General features: G+C 43.8%; 1 protein-coding gene across 1 annotated transcript in view; it reads left to right on the forward strand.

Annotated features, from left to right (window-relative positions):
* The first annotated feature begins 626 nt into the window (after positions 1 to 626).
* The window catches only part of fgf11a (fibroblast growth factor 11a), a 76,844-nt gene continuing 61,007 nt past the window's right edge, over positions 627 to 16,463 (forward strand). Inside the window, exon 1 of the mRNA XM_053416305.1 lies at positions 627 to 819. Coding sequence (XP_053272280.1) covers positions 627 to 819 — 193 coding nt within the window. The remainder of the gene's footprint in view (positions 820 to 16,463) is intronic.

A 16,463-nucleotide genomic window follows, 5' to 3' on the forward strand; every position in this document is an offset into this window, starting at 1 on the left:
CCGACAGTGTCACTCTTGTCATTTTGGAGAGTTGGTAATCGGGCGGTTCTTATCCCCCTGAACCGGATCGGGATCTGATCTCCAGGACTGAATGTGATTTTATTTCATTATTTTTTTGTTTCACAAAAAATGTCAACAACGTGGCACAGGATTGAGTCAAACTTCAGAGGAGCCAGGAGAGGAAGGTAAAGGGAGACTTGGACTGGGACGGAGGCATCGGAGGACAGTGATTGCATCGCACTGGTTTTTTAGTTGATAACGACATGACTTGTCTGAAAAGAGGAACAGCGACGTACCAAGGCTTCACCTGAACCTGACTCCAAACCAGAAAACAAACGCACTTCAATCCTAACATCTGAGAGCGAGAGTTGTCTGTTTTGGCTGGCCCTTTGTGAAATCCACCCCGCTTTCCTCCACCTCCATCTCTTCCTCCCCTTATCTCCCTTTCTCCCTGCCGCTACGGTCCATCCTCCGAAGCCCCCTCCTCCGCTCTGCACCCCTCCCTCAGCGGTGCTCCGTCGCCCTGGGTGAGCGGGAAGGGGGGTGGCCCACGGTACCCCCCGACACCTGGGCGCCACCGAGCCGCCAGAGGCTGGTGAGGCGGCGGCAGGGTCAGCCCTGGGAAGATGGCCGCTCTCGCCAGCTCCCTCATTCGCCAGCGCAGGGAGGTCAAGGACCCCCAGGCAAACCGGCAGATCGCCAGCAAGCGCAAGCCGTGCCCAAAGAGCAACAAGTCGCTCTGCCAGAAGCAAATCCTCATATTAATATCCAAGGTTCGACTATGTGGCAGTCGAGGGAGAAAAATGGAGAAAAGACCAGGTGAGTTTCGAAAGGCTGTTCTCTTAACTTCTCTGGTTTTCCAGTTTCTCCCTTCCTTCCTGCTTGCTGTTCATCTTCTGCTCTTCTTTGCTCCATTTTCTGCCTGCATTGGATAACTGGATTTTGATGGTTGACTTGCCAGACCACAGATTAATCCTCAACTGTAAAGCCTTAATGGAGAACATCCACGACTTGCAATTTGTAGTTCAGGACTTAATCTGAATCTGGGAAACATTCCAGTCCATCTTCCTGGTGGCTGTACACAACATGTCTTGTATTTATGGTAGTACAGGAAATAGACAGAGTGAATTCCTGCTTTATTGCGCATGAATCTGTACCAGAGGCGTGACCTATCCTGAGCTGTGCCTGTGTTGATGACATTGTTGAGGTGCATGTCAACACATCCACACACGAGCAGGTAATCTGTGAGCACACAACAAAGTTGTCTCATACACACGGTGATTTACGGTGATATAAAAATGTCAAGAGGCGTCTCATTTGCAATTCTGGGAGCCATTACTCTCCCTGTGCTTCCCTCAGGGCAAGCGAAACATGGTGTGGCCTAATTTATCTTGTGTGTTTGTCTGTTAAATGTAATTGGAAAATTGTTCATTGGAGCTAAATTAGACAATTACATTTGATTAATGTAGAGTTCGGCTCAAAATGACAATAACCACATGCAGTACAGAAAAAGATACCGTTTGTATTGTGTCGTAACAATAACGTTGTTCCTCAGAAGTTCTGTTGACTCAATTCAACCTTGTGACTTTATTTTGAAATGCATATGTATTTTAAGGTATGATAGGCAGGACTGAGCAGCAAACACAAATACACACATACACACTGACACACAAAAGCATTTGAGTCGGCAGGGCTGAGTGATTGGATTGCACTCATCAATTTTGGATGATCGTATTGCGATTAGCCAAATCACCTTGAGGAGGTCAGGGACACATTGTAGCCACTTTGAACACAAGTGAAAGTGGGATTGCATTGTCAGTCACATTAAACCACCAGATGATTGGACATGAGTATTCATGCACAACTGTTACTCAACAGTGAGGTAGCAAATAGTCAGCTGTCAGCCATTAGCCGGTAAACACATGGAAATAAGGAGATGTGATGCATGTCGCAAAGACGAGATCCTTGTCAAAGACAGGTCATCCCCATCTTTTGATCTTCTTCTTCTGTTTTTCTGACTACACAGGGTGTTGTTTTTCAACCCGTGTGTGTGTGTGTGTGTGTGTGCACAATATAAGAACAACGAATGGATGGATGGATTTTCCCCAGGCTTGGTGGGATTATAATGTTGGGGTTTATCTCCAGTTTAATAACTTTTGGAGCTAATCAATAACATGTGTGTGTGTGTGTGTGTGTGTGTGTGTGTGTGTGTGTGTGTTGGGGGGGGGGGGTATGCATGGTATGCTCTAACAGCAGGACTGGTGTTAAGTCGAGGTCTGCCTGCTACCGAAACCTGTGTGTTTATTAGGCGAACCCACGCAGTGACAGCAGCATCTACCACGTGAGGTGTCTTTATTTGTGTACCTCCTGAATGATCTTGTCCTCACCTCACCATCCTGCAGACACGTGTGCTGCCTTTCCTCACATCTGCCTTTCTGCAAACCCACATACAGTACAACCTCTGTGAATTGGTGTGTGTGTGGCTTTCTATTTTATGCTTCTGTGTGCCAAGTTCATAATGATAATTATGTGGGGAACCTCTAATGTGGGAGGCAACATCTGCCATAGAGGCGGCTGCACTCTATATTGTAATTACGGGTGTAAAATATGTTGGACAGGTCATGGCAGTGCCAGCTCTTTGGAAAAAGGCCACTCGTGCGCCATACCGATAGTTTGAAACCATTTTCATCCCAATGGCCTCAGTGCTCCTCACACTCTTCTGGATTAATTATGGTAATTGTGGCGACGAGGTATGGAATCTGTGGTACGACATGCCAGCTCCCCCATTTCAGGCATTTAACAACACAGGAGTCAAGGAGGAGTTAAGTCTTGCGTGTGACGTTGTGCGTCTTCATCTTTCTCTCAAGCAGTCTCCGTATGTGCATTCACATTATGGAGGGCACTGCTGACCCCTTCCTAAGTGTGTGTGCACGGAAACTGCTGTAGTTGTGTGTACATCCTCATCATGTGTGAGTTTCTCCCTCTCTCTCTGAGCTTCAGCCTGAGGCCACAGTTGACCCCTGGCCGGGAATAAACAACTCAAATATTCCTGAGCCACCACCTCCTCCTCTTCTTCCTCCTCCCCTTCCTCCTCCTCCTGGCAGGGCTTCAGAGTGGCCTCCTTACAGCTTGCCTTCACTTTGCCTCCAGCTTGCCTCCATTGTTTCTACTGGCATTGTTTGGCTTCTATTGGCTTTCTCTGCATCCAATGGCTTACAGTCTCTTGCATTATGTTGTATTTTGGTTGGTTGCCATTGTTTTCAAATGGCCTCCATTCTCCTCTTACTCTGGATCTGGTTACCTTCTGCTGGCTGATGTTGACTCTTGACTAAAATTTCATCACGAAAATTCAGACAGAAATTATATAATTTGGGGACCTATGCATAGTGTTTTACAGCAACTACCAAAAAGTTCCATTTGCTGTTTGGTGCTATCTTCTGCAAGGAGAGACACACTTAATAGCACCAGAGTAATACACTCAATGGAAAGTTTCATACCAGTGGTGAATAGGCAGCCTTCTACGTAAGTGCAATACCAGTACAGGTAGTACTAGTACTAATTGTCTTAGTCTCAGAGCAGGGGCGAAGTTCTACTTTAGAGATGGTGCTTCCATCTTGTTTTGTTTTTTCAACCATCACACACTTTCACCCTTACTGTGTTTGTTTGGTTGAGAATGCTGCGGAGATATTCTGTTGCGTTTTGTATTTTTATGCATAAAGTGTGTGTGACACGTTAATGTATCCCCTAGACGACAGGATGTCACTTATAAAGGCGGTGTGAGGCTAGCCGGGGAGGGAATTGAACCTTAAGACGCTCATGTGTGTGTTGCTAAACATTTGCTACCTACCTCTATGTGTCCCTGCATGACCCACATACCTTTCCATCTTATGTCCTCTCTTACACTCTCATCCCCCATCTCTCACCTCTACACACACACACACACACACACACACACACACACACACACACACACACACACACACACACACACTAACCCTCACCTAACCCATACTAATGATGCCCCAGCATTACAGCCCACTCAGCTTATAACAAGGTCAGCTTGCCCTGCACACACACACACACACAAACTTACTCAAGTTTAGGTATACACACATCTTATGTCTGAATAGAAATGCACTCACACCTGCACAAATACAAACAGAAAAATACACCCACACGTTCATGTTCACAATATCACAACAAAAACAAATAATGAGATTTCATGATAATTTAGGTAGAGAGTGTGGAAGGGAGATAATTTTGTCCCGGCTTTGTGGGTAGCGTGCTCTGTGTGTTGAGGGGGGGGGGGGGGGGGGGTCTGATATGATCTAATGAGGATGTTAAGCCGCCTATTCGATATCAAAGTGAAACCAAAATAGCTTGTGTTGTCCTCTGACTGCCTGCTGGAGCTGCTGTGGAAGCCCTCCTCTCTTCTGTTAACAGGATAGAATAACACTCTGAGTTGTTACTGCAGCACGGGGCCAAGTGTTCATCCAGCTACTGCAAATTGGTTTGTGTGTGTGTGTACGTGTGTGACAGTGTGGAAGAGAATATGTGCACATTTGAGTTGGAGACGAATGACAAATGACAGTGTGACAGTAGTCAGCACACCCATCTCGGCCACAGTCCACAGAGATTGTGTGTGCGTGTGTGTGTGAGAGAGAGAGAGAGTGTGAGGCTCATTGTTGTGCCGTGATTCATCAGGACACATCAGCTCCTCTCATTAACACACACTGATTTATCAATAATGTGTGGCAGCGTTTGGAGAGCACACATTGAACCGGGGCGATTTACTGCCTCATAGACCGGACACTCTGGACAGGCCCCACCAGGGAGGACTATATCTTGTGCTCTCTCTCTCTCTATCTCTCTCTCTCTCTGCTTTCTCCCTCTCTCCTCCCTCCATTCAGTCCGTCCTCTGACCAGCCTTCTCCTCCGCTCCCTATCTCACCTCCCTTTCTCCCGCAGCTTTGATCCACCCGTCCCCCAGCCACCCCACACGCTTCTCTTCTCAAGGACATCTGGCTTTCTTGTAAACGTCTCTCTCCACCTGTGTGTCTGGCCGTCTCTCTCCACTTGCTGTATATCCCCCCCTGTCACTAATCATCTTGTCTTTGGGCCAGTCACTTACTCACTGGATGCTACCATGGCAGAGATACTGTAGCTATTGTTCAACCAGGTTACGTAACGGCCGCTCTATTGTTAATGGCTCAGCAGCTAGCGTGATGCAGGTCTAATGTAATTTGTTTAGTATTCTTCTCATACGTGATGCATCTCCATATTTCTGCCTCTGGATGAGAGCCGCTCTTCTGGTTTAGGAAATAAAATGGAATTTGTTAGCGTGTTATAAACAAATAGCATTGGATGAAATCCTTTCTTTCAACAAATCTGTTGTTTTCTTTAATTGAACACACGACAGAAAAAGTAAATGCTTTGTAAATTTCAGAACTGACAACCTGACAATCAACCGTTGCTTCATTGAGAACCTGATTATGACTTCTCTACTCTGACGAACACGTTTAGCACCACACATGCCTACTGGCTTGTGTAGCTTATTCTGAAAAGGCCAATGTACAGCTATCTAACTGAGGAATAATGATGTGACTGTACCAGGAACCTAAACGTGCTGCGCTGACTCACTCCATGCATTGGGCTGTTCGGTGTTGTCTTCTCTGTAGCACCCAGATAAAAAATGACAGGTTCACGTTTGAACGCACAACAGTTCCTTCCTCCTCTTATGCCCTAGTTGCTGCTTCAGTAGAATTTTTGGGGGTTATCCGTCCGTCCACTTCATGTGACCACGAGCTCTGTAAACACTAGGGCTTGGTACAAACCTTCACTTCAACTCAAAGACGGACTGATGGGATTTGGGGTTCTTTTTGGTGGTTGTAGGTCAGAGATTTCATATCCTTGTGAATGGGATATTTCAGGAACACCCAATTTAATCACATCTAGGACAAACATTCACTGGGATTAGAGGATAACCTGATTAGAATTTGGAGGTCAATGATCAAGGTCACTGCGCCTCAAAAATCTTTTGGTACAAATTTTCACTTTGACAAACAAATCAACTGATTCGATTTTGGTGATCAAACGTCATGGTGGCCTCAGAATTTTTTGGGGGGGGGTTCTTGAACATGATACCTCAAGTCTCCCTTTCTAGAATCTTGATTTCAGTGCTCAGAGATAAAATGCATGCAGACTGAAACTACACCGGTAAGCAGAGGCGTTAACCTCAGGGCCGTAACTCTCGTTCCTTTGACTAGGTGGAAACTTTGTTGTCTAAGTTCCCAATAGAAAATCACCTTTTTCACAAGGACACTGTCAATATTTTGAAGTGTAACAAATAACCGAACCTCCGTTGATGGACCCGACCCATCTCTCTCTTAAAAGAAATATTGCCACGTCCTCACGCTGTGCATTGACAGCCGCTGTTGTTTGTGGCAGGTCTCTGTCTCTGCCAATGCGACAGATGTTGTGTATGAAGTGGTGGCTGGAGTAAATGATTCCGAGGCGCTAACATTTAGCCTGCGATGATCAATGTGGACTTTCAGAGTCGGCCCTCCCAACCGATTGATTTATGGAGCCCACCACTATTTGTTTTGCTGCAGAGCCCTTTTTGGATGGGCATCAATCATCATTATCAGACAGAATAGAATATTTTTGGTGGCAGCGCCTCTGTGTGCGACTGTGTGTGTGTTTCCTGTTGTATTTCGGTGTGAGCGAAAAGTATGTCTTACTAAATAAGTGTCTAAACTGTCTGTGTGCGAGAGAGAGAGAGAGAGCTGGTGGGGACATGGTGTGTTTACGAGCGCTGCAGTGCCCTGGTAGGAATGAGGTTAGCTGCTCGGACTCAATGTGGCGCATTCTTGGCTCGGCACCCCACAGCACGGTGCCGGGAACACCAGAGTGTAACGAGAGCAGGGCAACGACGCCGAAGGGTTTCAGATCTGGAAACGTTGCTCTTCAAATGACCTCCAGCTGACACATGCACACACATGCACACACACACCGGGCTCATGTACACATCCATTTATCCATAACGGCACTTGACATCTTATTTTGCACGAGACAATTTCCACTCTGCTGGGATTTTCTGTCTCGAGAACCCAAGCAACAAACGACTGGCAAGCGTTGAGTCAGCATCTTGCCCCCCCCCCCCCACCGCCCGCCCAACCTTGCCTCCCTCAATGTCACAATTCCCCACAGGAAGAGCGCATTGTCCCTTTAATCAATTCCCCATGTCTAAATCGCAATATTAACATGCTGAGGACAGTGGAGGCTGCATTTTCTTTTAATGCAATCAATTTGTCACATGGTTTGTGTGCGTTGCGAGAGTTGAGCTGGACGTGTGTCACATGTAGATGTTGGTTTGGGGATACAGGACACACACACACACACACACTTGGAGAACACAGATAGCATTAAAGCCTCCTCACTAGATTCCAAACACGATATAGAGGTATGAAACAGCATATATATTCACAACAGCAATAAACAGATAAACACACACACACACACGCACACTTCAAACCTGCTGTCGAGTGATGCTCGAGAATAAAGCGGCCTAATGGGAAAAGCCTGTGTGTGCATGCCTTCCTGCTTGCGTCTGTATCTGATTACGTGTTAATTTACTTTGATCACAGAGACTGTGGCACCCAAGGGTGGTGTCGGATTTACTGACAGGTGTTCCGGACCGACAGCTCCACACACTGGGCCTCAGTCCCCACGTTTGTCTGTTACAGAAAAAGATGCCATGTCTCTTACCTCACCCTGCGACAACGTATGTGTCACATGAACTTTGAAATATTATAATTACGAATACAACTTTGCTGAAATAGAAATTTAGAAACTCTCAACATTTCAAGTATGTGGCTCCAGTTGAATACAAATGCTGTAGCCTTTAGCACGTAGAATAATTGGAGATCATTAGCTGCTGGCGGCTGTAAAAGTGGATGGTTGGTTAACTTTAATGAGTAGAAACTGGCCCCACTTGTTCAGTGACTTACTGAAAAACACCTCATGTAGTTCAGCTAAAGTGTACGTTTTTTGAAGAAGTTCTTATTTTGTCTTTCAAATTTCTTAATGCTTCAACTGCTAAATGTAGGTTTATATACAAAAGTCCTTTTCCTGTGAACACCACAAATAAACTTCCCTTCTTCTCCATTATATTAGAATCTCTCTTTGTATATCAGGCTCTTGTAAATAGGCTGTTTTTACATAATTTGGGTGAACACTTGTCAGGCAACGTGTCCAAATGGCCCAAAAGTTTTTTCGGAACAGATTTTTATTCGTCATATTAACTTTGATTGTAGAGAAAAACAAATTGTCCTTGTTATGGTTCTATTTATGGATTTTGACCCCTGCTGCTTCAGCTTTTATTACCGTTTAAGAAATATATATATATAATGTGAAAGTGCATTCTTTGTTTGCGTCATAGAGGATAATAGTGCGTTAGCGTATGACCATCTTAATGGAGCTGATCTGATGTGATTATTGTGTGCAGCTACACAGAAGGCCAACAGTTTTTGTTGGCTTTTAAAACAAACATACACAGATGCACAATATTTACATTAAATACAACCTCTTCTATATAATATATAGATATTTATTCATGTATTTGAATGGGACCAGGTTATTATGTGTTTGTTTTCATCCTACGTCATGAGATGCCAACTCGCCTTTTTATTATGTCAGCCCATCCCTGGTCATCTCTCTACCATTCTTTTATTTTCCCTCTGTCTTGTTTCCTGTGCAGCCCTCAAACACGCACGCTGCAGTCGCTGTACTTAAAGTGCTGTCACCCAGTCAGAACATGAATAATACTGAATAATGTAACTTGCGTGCATTTATAGACAGACAGCAGAGGCGAGAGTTCCGACCATATAGGGGAAATCCATTAAGTTGCAGTGTGGAGACGGTGCAGACGTAACACATCAGGCGTTCACATAATGCACACAAGCTGCTTAGACAAAGGCCAACTCTTACAGTATCTCTTGTTTGGGAGAGAAATTTGGCAAATCACCGGGACAGGCAAGCAGTTTGCATTTGCAGCGCCTCACTTCCTCACACTGACTGTAAACACACAGTATATAAACACACACATACACACACAGTGATGACATAAGAGCACACAGAGCTGTGATCTATACTGTATCAGCCCCCTCAGGGCATGGGGAGCTTTCAAAAGCAAACGGGTGGAGGTTGAATCAGGACCCGCAGCACATACATGAGTTCTTTGTGTCAGGATTTGTCATGTGTTTGATGCTTTTTGAAAAAGACACGCTGGTACATTTGTGTGTGTGTGTGTGTGTGTGTGTTTGCACGCATGGGGCACCTTGCTGATTCCGTCACCCTGTCTACCTGTGTGTTGTTCCCCTGTGGTACAAAAGCACAGGTGCGTGATGTGTCCTTCAGTTTAATGTGCTATCAATCTGTGAAGTTGGAGACACGCCAGCCTCGCCAGCCCTCTACACATACACACGCCTGACACAGACACACACACACACACAGGGAAAAAGCCACTCACACACTCACAGCTCAATACTTGTACTCTAGAAACGTCTGTCTCAGAAGAGATTTTGCGTGAAGATGAGAGGAGAAGCTCCTTTTTTAAAACTGGGGCTTTACCTCCGCCATTAAATTATCCATCATGCAATTACTCTCCCATTCTGAAGAGAGGGAGGCAGAGGAAGAGAAAGAGAGAGAGACTGAGAGAAACCCCCCTGAGCCATTCGTCAAGTCTGGCTCCAAATCTAACATCTTATTAGTCAAGTACAGTTTGTTGTTGTTAAACCTATTTTACTGTTAGCTTTTGCCTAAACCAAGAGATTATATCATGAAATAATAAGCTACAGTCACATCAGGATAAAGTTTAACGTTTGCCCCCGGTAACAAAGGGGAATTATCACTACCCTGATTGTTGTAGGCTCATCATAAATTAACGTTAGACCAAATAACTGCAGACAGATTTTTCATTTTTACAGTTAAACCTCCGCTAATTAAATAAAACTGCACACAGGGAATAGTCACGCATACCTCATTTTTACAGATATACAGTTTAGCATCTTTAGGCTCAAAGTTTTGTTTTTGTAAATAACTGTTATTCATCTCACTTGTCTCATGAACACCATTTTCACTTCTTGGCAGCTGCAAAACAGTTATGAACTAAGTGATTGCGGACACAGAACCAGAACTTAAAGGGGAATCTTTATGATTTCAGATGAGTGTTTAGGGCTTTTGTTGTCGTATCGACTCGGTTGTGGGGAAGCTAACTAGTTGCCATCTGGTCCGGTATTGTCAGGTCTGGTTAGGCAGATGGACCCTGGTTGCAGAGTTTAAACAAAAGGTGTCCTTTTTAATAGGTGAATGTCCAACAGGAACAAAACAACAAACAAAGGAATCTCAAAATGTCAAAACTGAAAAAAAAATAAAAGCACACAAGGGGAAAACACCAGAAGCCTACAAGGAGGTGCGGGAGTTTCAGGAGACAAGGAACACAAAAAGCACATGAGATCACGACAGGACATGAGACAGGCATTTAGACAAGGAGAAGCACAGAGACTTATATACACACACAGGGAAGGTAGGGGCAATTGGACACAGGTGGAACACATAAGGACTGGTGCAGACAATCACAAAGGCAGGAAGTGAAGAAGGAAAACACAGTAGGAACAGGACCTACAAAATAAAACAGGAAACAGAACACAGGGAGTGGGAAATCAGAGACACAGAAACAACAACACATACAAACATAAACGCAAGGATATACATGAAAGACAAGGAGGTAATAATTAAACAGAAAACACTCTTAATAAAGAGGCGAAAAAATAAACACACTCAGAACACAAAACCATTGCAGGTAGAGGAACTGGTGCCTAATGAAGACATATCGCTTGTTTAGAGCTCTGCAGGAAAGAAGTGGACAACAAAATGAATCATGTTTAAAATTATAAAACTTAGTTTGGTTTTGTTTCAAAAAAGCTTGATGAAAAGTTACGTAGGATAAGAGGTTTCAGATAACTTATTTTCTTTATGACACCAGCAGTTGTCTTCCATGTTACTAATTATACATTTTGTATGTTCACTATATATAGAGTGTATGTGCTATTTAAAAAAATGTCCTAGCTCCTTAAAGCAGCAAGGGGGAACTTAAACATGCTGTATAAATTCCAGCTGTTATTATAATATAGAAGCAAATATTACAATGCAAATACAGTGGCGATCAGAGAGACAGTGCTGCCCATATAGGATTTGATATTATGATAATCTAAAGGATTATTACTTTACGTTTAAAATGATCTTGTGCCTTGAATTCATGTGTGAAGGTATGTGTATTTACTGGTCACTCATTGCACATATTGGGTGAGAGTGGGAGGACTCACTAAATCCTACTTATCTTCAAGATGAAGTCCCGTAAGTTCGGGAGGAGTCAGTTAAAACAATCTCCATCCATTTACTTCTAATTAGAGGACGTCCTGCTCCAAATCTTCGCGAGTTGAGATGTCGCAAGCCCCTTAAGGCCCTTGGGCCGTGAAGGACAGCCATTTACAGATATTTATCATCATTATTTTTAAACCATTCCAGCTTTATTAGACATTTTGAAGTGGTAAGTGACGGGATGGAGCAGCGGTTTTCGTGCTGACATTCACAAAGGTCACAAGACATATTCAAAGCCATGATGCTGTCTCCTGCGGTGACTCATATCCAGAGAACCTCTATAGCTCTCCCCCTTTAGTTCATGTTCAATGCATAAATAGATATATTATCACATGTATTCATGTTCAGTGTGTGTCATGAAATCCATTTAAGGACATGCTGCGACGGAGGGCTGCAGCATTAAATCCTTATAATGACACCAGATGATATGACTTATTCAAGCAGTTCTCATCACAAATTCATGTCACTCTCCTAAATCAAGGCTCAACATTTTGAAAATGGGAGAAGATCAGTTTTTAAACTCAAACCACCACTTTTGTCAGGCCGTACGCAAACTTATAGAGCAGCCTTTGTAAGTCGTCATCTTCCGCAGAGACAAAAGGAATAATCCTACACATTTCTTCTGCGTAATGTGGAGCACAGATCTCTGCTGGAAACACAGAAGTGGACGGATAAACGATGAGCTGACAGAAACGTAGAGCGGCTCGGTGGCTGAAATTAGAAGTGACAGAGAACAAGCCGGACCCAGAGAGCTGAATCCCAATTAGACAGGTCTATCTCAGATTCGTATATGTGCACACGCGTTTCATTTGTGTGACTCTCTTGTGCGTTAAGGACTCGGCTCGCGATTCCCTCGTAAGCTGCCTGCTCCAGACCAGCTGTCCCTCTGCTCTGCCTTCTCTCATCAGGCAGTGGTCGGCCTTGTGGCTGCTCGCCCCATGAGGGACATGGACTATGTGGCTGGATGCCATCTTAGCAACCCTGGCAGAGAGATGGGGCATTTTGGAATTGGGAGACTTGGTATCATGTAACCCGCTGTCTTGATTTTTCATATATTCATCATCAGTACAAACTCCATAGTTAAGTACTTCACGCAGGCAGATTAACCCCTGATTACTGTGAATGCCTTGTTGTGTAATATCAAAGTTCAAGCCCTTTAGGATACAACATCAGTAGATAAGAAGGTAAACTGATCCTTATGTATGTGCAAGATGATTTCATGATACCCAAAATTATATTTCGATGTCTTTCTGTATGGAGTTATCTCACAATAGGTCCCTTTATGCAACATAACCAACAGCACTCTGCCATTAGATACAGTTTTGATCTTAGTGCATGTAAAGGCGTTAAAATGAATCACAATCTATCGGCAAACCAGCAGGTTTTCTGTGAGGAGACCTTAACCATTTTTACCGTTTCCATTCAACTCTGTAACACTCAAACCACACATCCACTGCAGGCCAACGTTTCCTAGTTGCCACAAGTGTGAAAAGGAAACTGCTGAGTTTATTAAAACAAGCGTAGAGAGGTAAATAATTCACATGGCACTTTTTTGAAGACACGCGTGTTGTGAAGCGAAGCATTTGCCTCCACCCCGCTCGAGCCCTCTGGGACTAAAGTGAATTGGGTGATGGTGTGATTAGAGCAGACAAGGACAGACTGAAGTCTGACCTCGAGCCAGAGGTAACCAAGTGAAAAGAGGAGGACGAAGGCGTAGAGGAGGAGGAGGAGGATGGAGAGAGAGATTTGAGTGCGATGCCATAGGTCAGCAGGCCTAAATAATATTGTATCACACTAGATTGTCTTTATAATCTTACATTAACATGACGATTTGGCTGATGGAGGGATTGTTTCCTCCTAACTTCTAGTTTTTGTACGTGTCAGCATCCCCTCACTGGGCATGAACTGGACACACCAGTCTATTTTGGTTGCAGCTTGTGTCATGTCTGAACTTTGCAGGTGTCTCTGTTACAAAGTGGGCGCCTGTGGAGAGTATTGACTTTTTGTCAGCTCTTGTTGAACCACAGAGTTCTGGACGACTTTAACTTTGAATGGCTGTGATATGAGGACACGTCTATTAAGGGGTTTGGAGATGCACAAGCAAAAACAGCAGCAGTGTGTGTGTTCACACTCAAACTGTTACACTGCCATCATGTATTCACCTCCTCTTTTAAAAGAGACTTGGTCTTTAAAAAAATAAAAATCTAATAGAATGATAGCCATTATTCATCTGTGTTAGGTTTTAGCATGGAAGAAACACATCCAAATGTGTGTGTGTGTCTGTGTGTGAGTTGTAGAAAGTGGTGCAGTCAATTTAAATTAATCAACTTTTTGTACAATTATTATTTTAGCCTATTTAAGCCAACAATGTGGACCCTGACAATAATCTAGCCCCATACTGACCATTATGTTTAATTTTCTTGAGTAGAAGGGCTTCAGACAGAAAAATACCACTTAATGTGTCATTAACAATAAAGTATGGATTTGGAAAATTATTAAAAACAAATCTAAAAGCTAATGTTCTTGGCAGACAGGCACAGGAAGAAATAAAGAAAGCTGCTCGTTTTGGGAGGGAGCACAACACATATCTTGGAGAGCCAGAGAGAGATGGACAGATAGGGACGAGGAAGTAAAAGCAGCACTAAAATGGCGAGGAGGAGATGGTGCGATAGAGAGATGGAAGTATAAAGAAGAGAGAGGAGTCGGTCGGTGGCTGGAAGCAAGGAGGGGAGGGAGGTAAGAGGGGTCAGGAGCAACTGGGGTGGGGGGGAGATGGACTGATAGAGAGGGAAGGAAGGAGAGATGGGAGGGAGGAAGGAGGATATAAGATAAGGACGGGCATTGCTCAATTATTTCAAGAACGGGAGATGAAGAGTGAAATGAAGGAATGACTCTCAGAGGAGCCTTCAAAATAGTTAGGTAGTTTGTTAAAATGCAAGCAATTCTGTGTGTGTGTGTATGGTTGCGTGTGTGTGTGTGTGTGCGCTTTCAGCACCAAGAAGAGACACACACACACCATAAGCTGTGTGAGAAAGGTTTTGTGCAAACATGTACATGAGCGTGGGGGCAGCGCCGCGGCTTTGGTCGAAGATAAGCCGACATAATTAAGAGGCCATTAATAAATTTGATAATGAGCACAGCATGTAACGGAGAGAGAGGGAGAGCGAGAGGGATCATGTGCAATTGTGTGCATGTGAGTGTGTGAGGCAGAGAGGGGAGACACACTCGCTCAGTGGGTGTCTCCTATATTCCGTATCGGGCGAATCTGCAGCCTGAGATAAGTTATCATTATAAGATATGTCCTGCCTGTGACACGTACACACTGTCTTCTCTGTTTCTCCCCATTTGCATAAAGAGGGCTTTTAGCGATGCCCTTGTAGCCTCAATGACAGGATCTCTGCATTAGGCAATGTGCGACACACTCACCTCCACACACTCGCATATGCATAATGTATTAATTGCTTAACATAAAGAGTAAAAATTTTATATAAGTGGGAATTTATTTTTTAATGTTTCCAGGGCTAACCCTAATGATATAGCATTAATGAAGGGCTGTGGTCTAACAGACAGAACTGCGCAAGTTAATATCTTAGAATAGAAAATGTAAAAGAAATAGAGGTATTGTGACAACATTTGTAAAATAATTATGTCAATAATACAAGGAAACACATAATATAAGCCGATGCAGTTACATTTTCTATAATGCAACATCAGGTGAATAAAATGAAATCAAATATCAATAAAATAGCATACATTGTAATAGATAATAACAGAACAGTATCTTTAATACAGGAACATAGACAACAATTCTTCACAGCAAAATCACCATTAGACGACATTATTTTACTTGGAAATGGAAATAAAGAAATTAAAACTAGTGAAAATTGCAAGCATTGTTTTGGTGAGCTGAATCTTTTTATTTAATATATCAGAAAATCTGCAGATTGCAATAAAGTAATCTTATTCAGGTTTAAAAGTGAGCGGAAAAAGATCTTGTACATCATTTCAGACATTTAAATTCTGGATCATAATATCAAGCCACTTCAAAAGTATAGCTTATAAACTGGGCATAGCTTATCAATGTAAAGCCCTCCTCCTCCCAGTACATGTCAAGGTAAAGTGAACACTCAAGCCTTAGACACAGCAGCTTCAAATATTAAGAAGCTCAGACACACACACACACACACACACACACACACACACACACACACACGTACGCACACACACACACACACACCCTTGGGGGTGGTATGTGAGGCTTTCAGCGGAAGTATAAATGTTGGATTACTGTCAGTCAGGGAGCTGGGGAGTGCTTATGTCAGCGAGGGATGCGACACAGGAAGTTGAAGTGGGCGAGAATCACAGTTTAGATTGAGCATGTGTGAAGCATGTGTGAAGTTCGGCAAGCGAAAGCACTGGGGCCGAGGTTTGCGTGCAGGGAGTCACCCGTGGAAAACACCGGGCGGTGAAAAAAGAAACGAGAGGAGAACCCCTCTGTGGGGAGGGACGGATCCAAACTGTGCTGTTGAGCTTGTGGCACGTGCACGGAGGAGACGGAACTCGTGCTGCTTTATCGTCTGCTCCTCATCCACCGGCTGCCGTGCTCATGATGTTTTAAAATTAAAATCACCTTCAGCTCTTGTGGACTAAAATGCCATGGAGTCTGCTCAGAAGTGGACACAACATACATGGCTGAAAAAGAAGCGGACATTATGTTTTTGCACAGGGGGTTCTATTCAAATGGGACTGGCATTCAATTTAAGAACACTCACTGGTTATACTTATAGCCTTGGACACTCGAGCGACTGCTTTCTGTGGGCCTGAAGCTGCAGCACCCACACTGTAATCTGTACTGTCATCATGATGTACAGCCTGGAGATCGTTCACCGACAACGACTTTGTGGACTCACACGGTGTTAGCCTGAATATACACCGTCGATCCAAACAGGCTCTCTGCTGTGGTACTCTAATCTCGCCGAAAGCAGAAGTACTTTTTACTGCCCGCGTGCCGTTGCCAGAGTCCT

The sequence above is a fragment of the Pleuronectes platessa genome, chromosome 23, assembly GCF_947347685.1.
Source record: "Pleuronectes platessa chromosome 23, fPlePla1.1, whole genome shotgun sequence".
Classification (NCBI taxonomy): Eukaryota; Metazoa; Chordata; class Actinopteri; order Pleuronectiformes; family Pleuronectidae; genus Pleuronectes; species Pleuronectes platessa.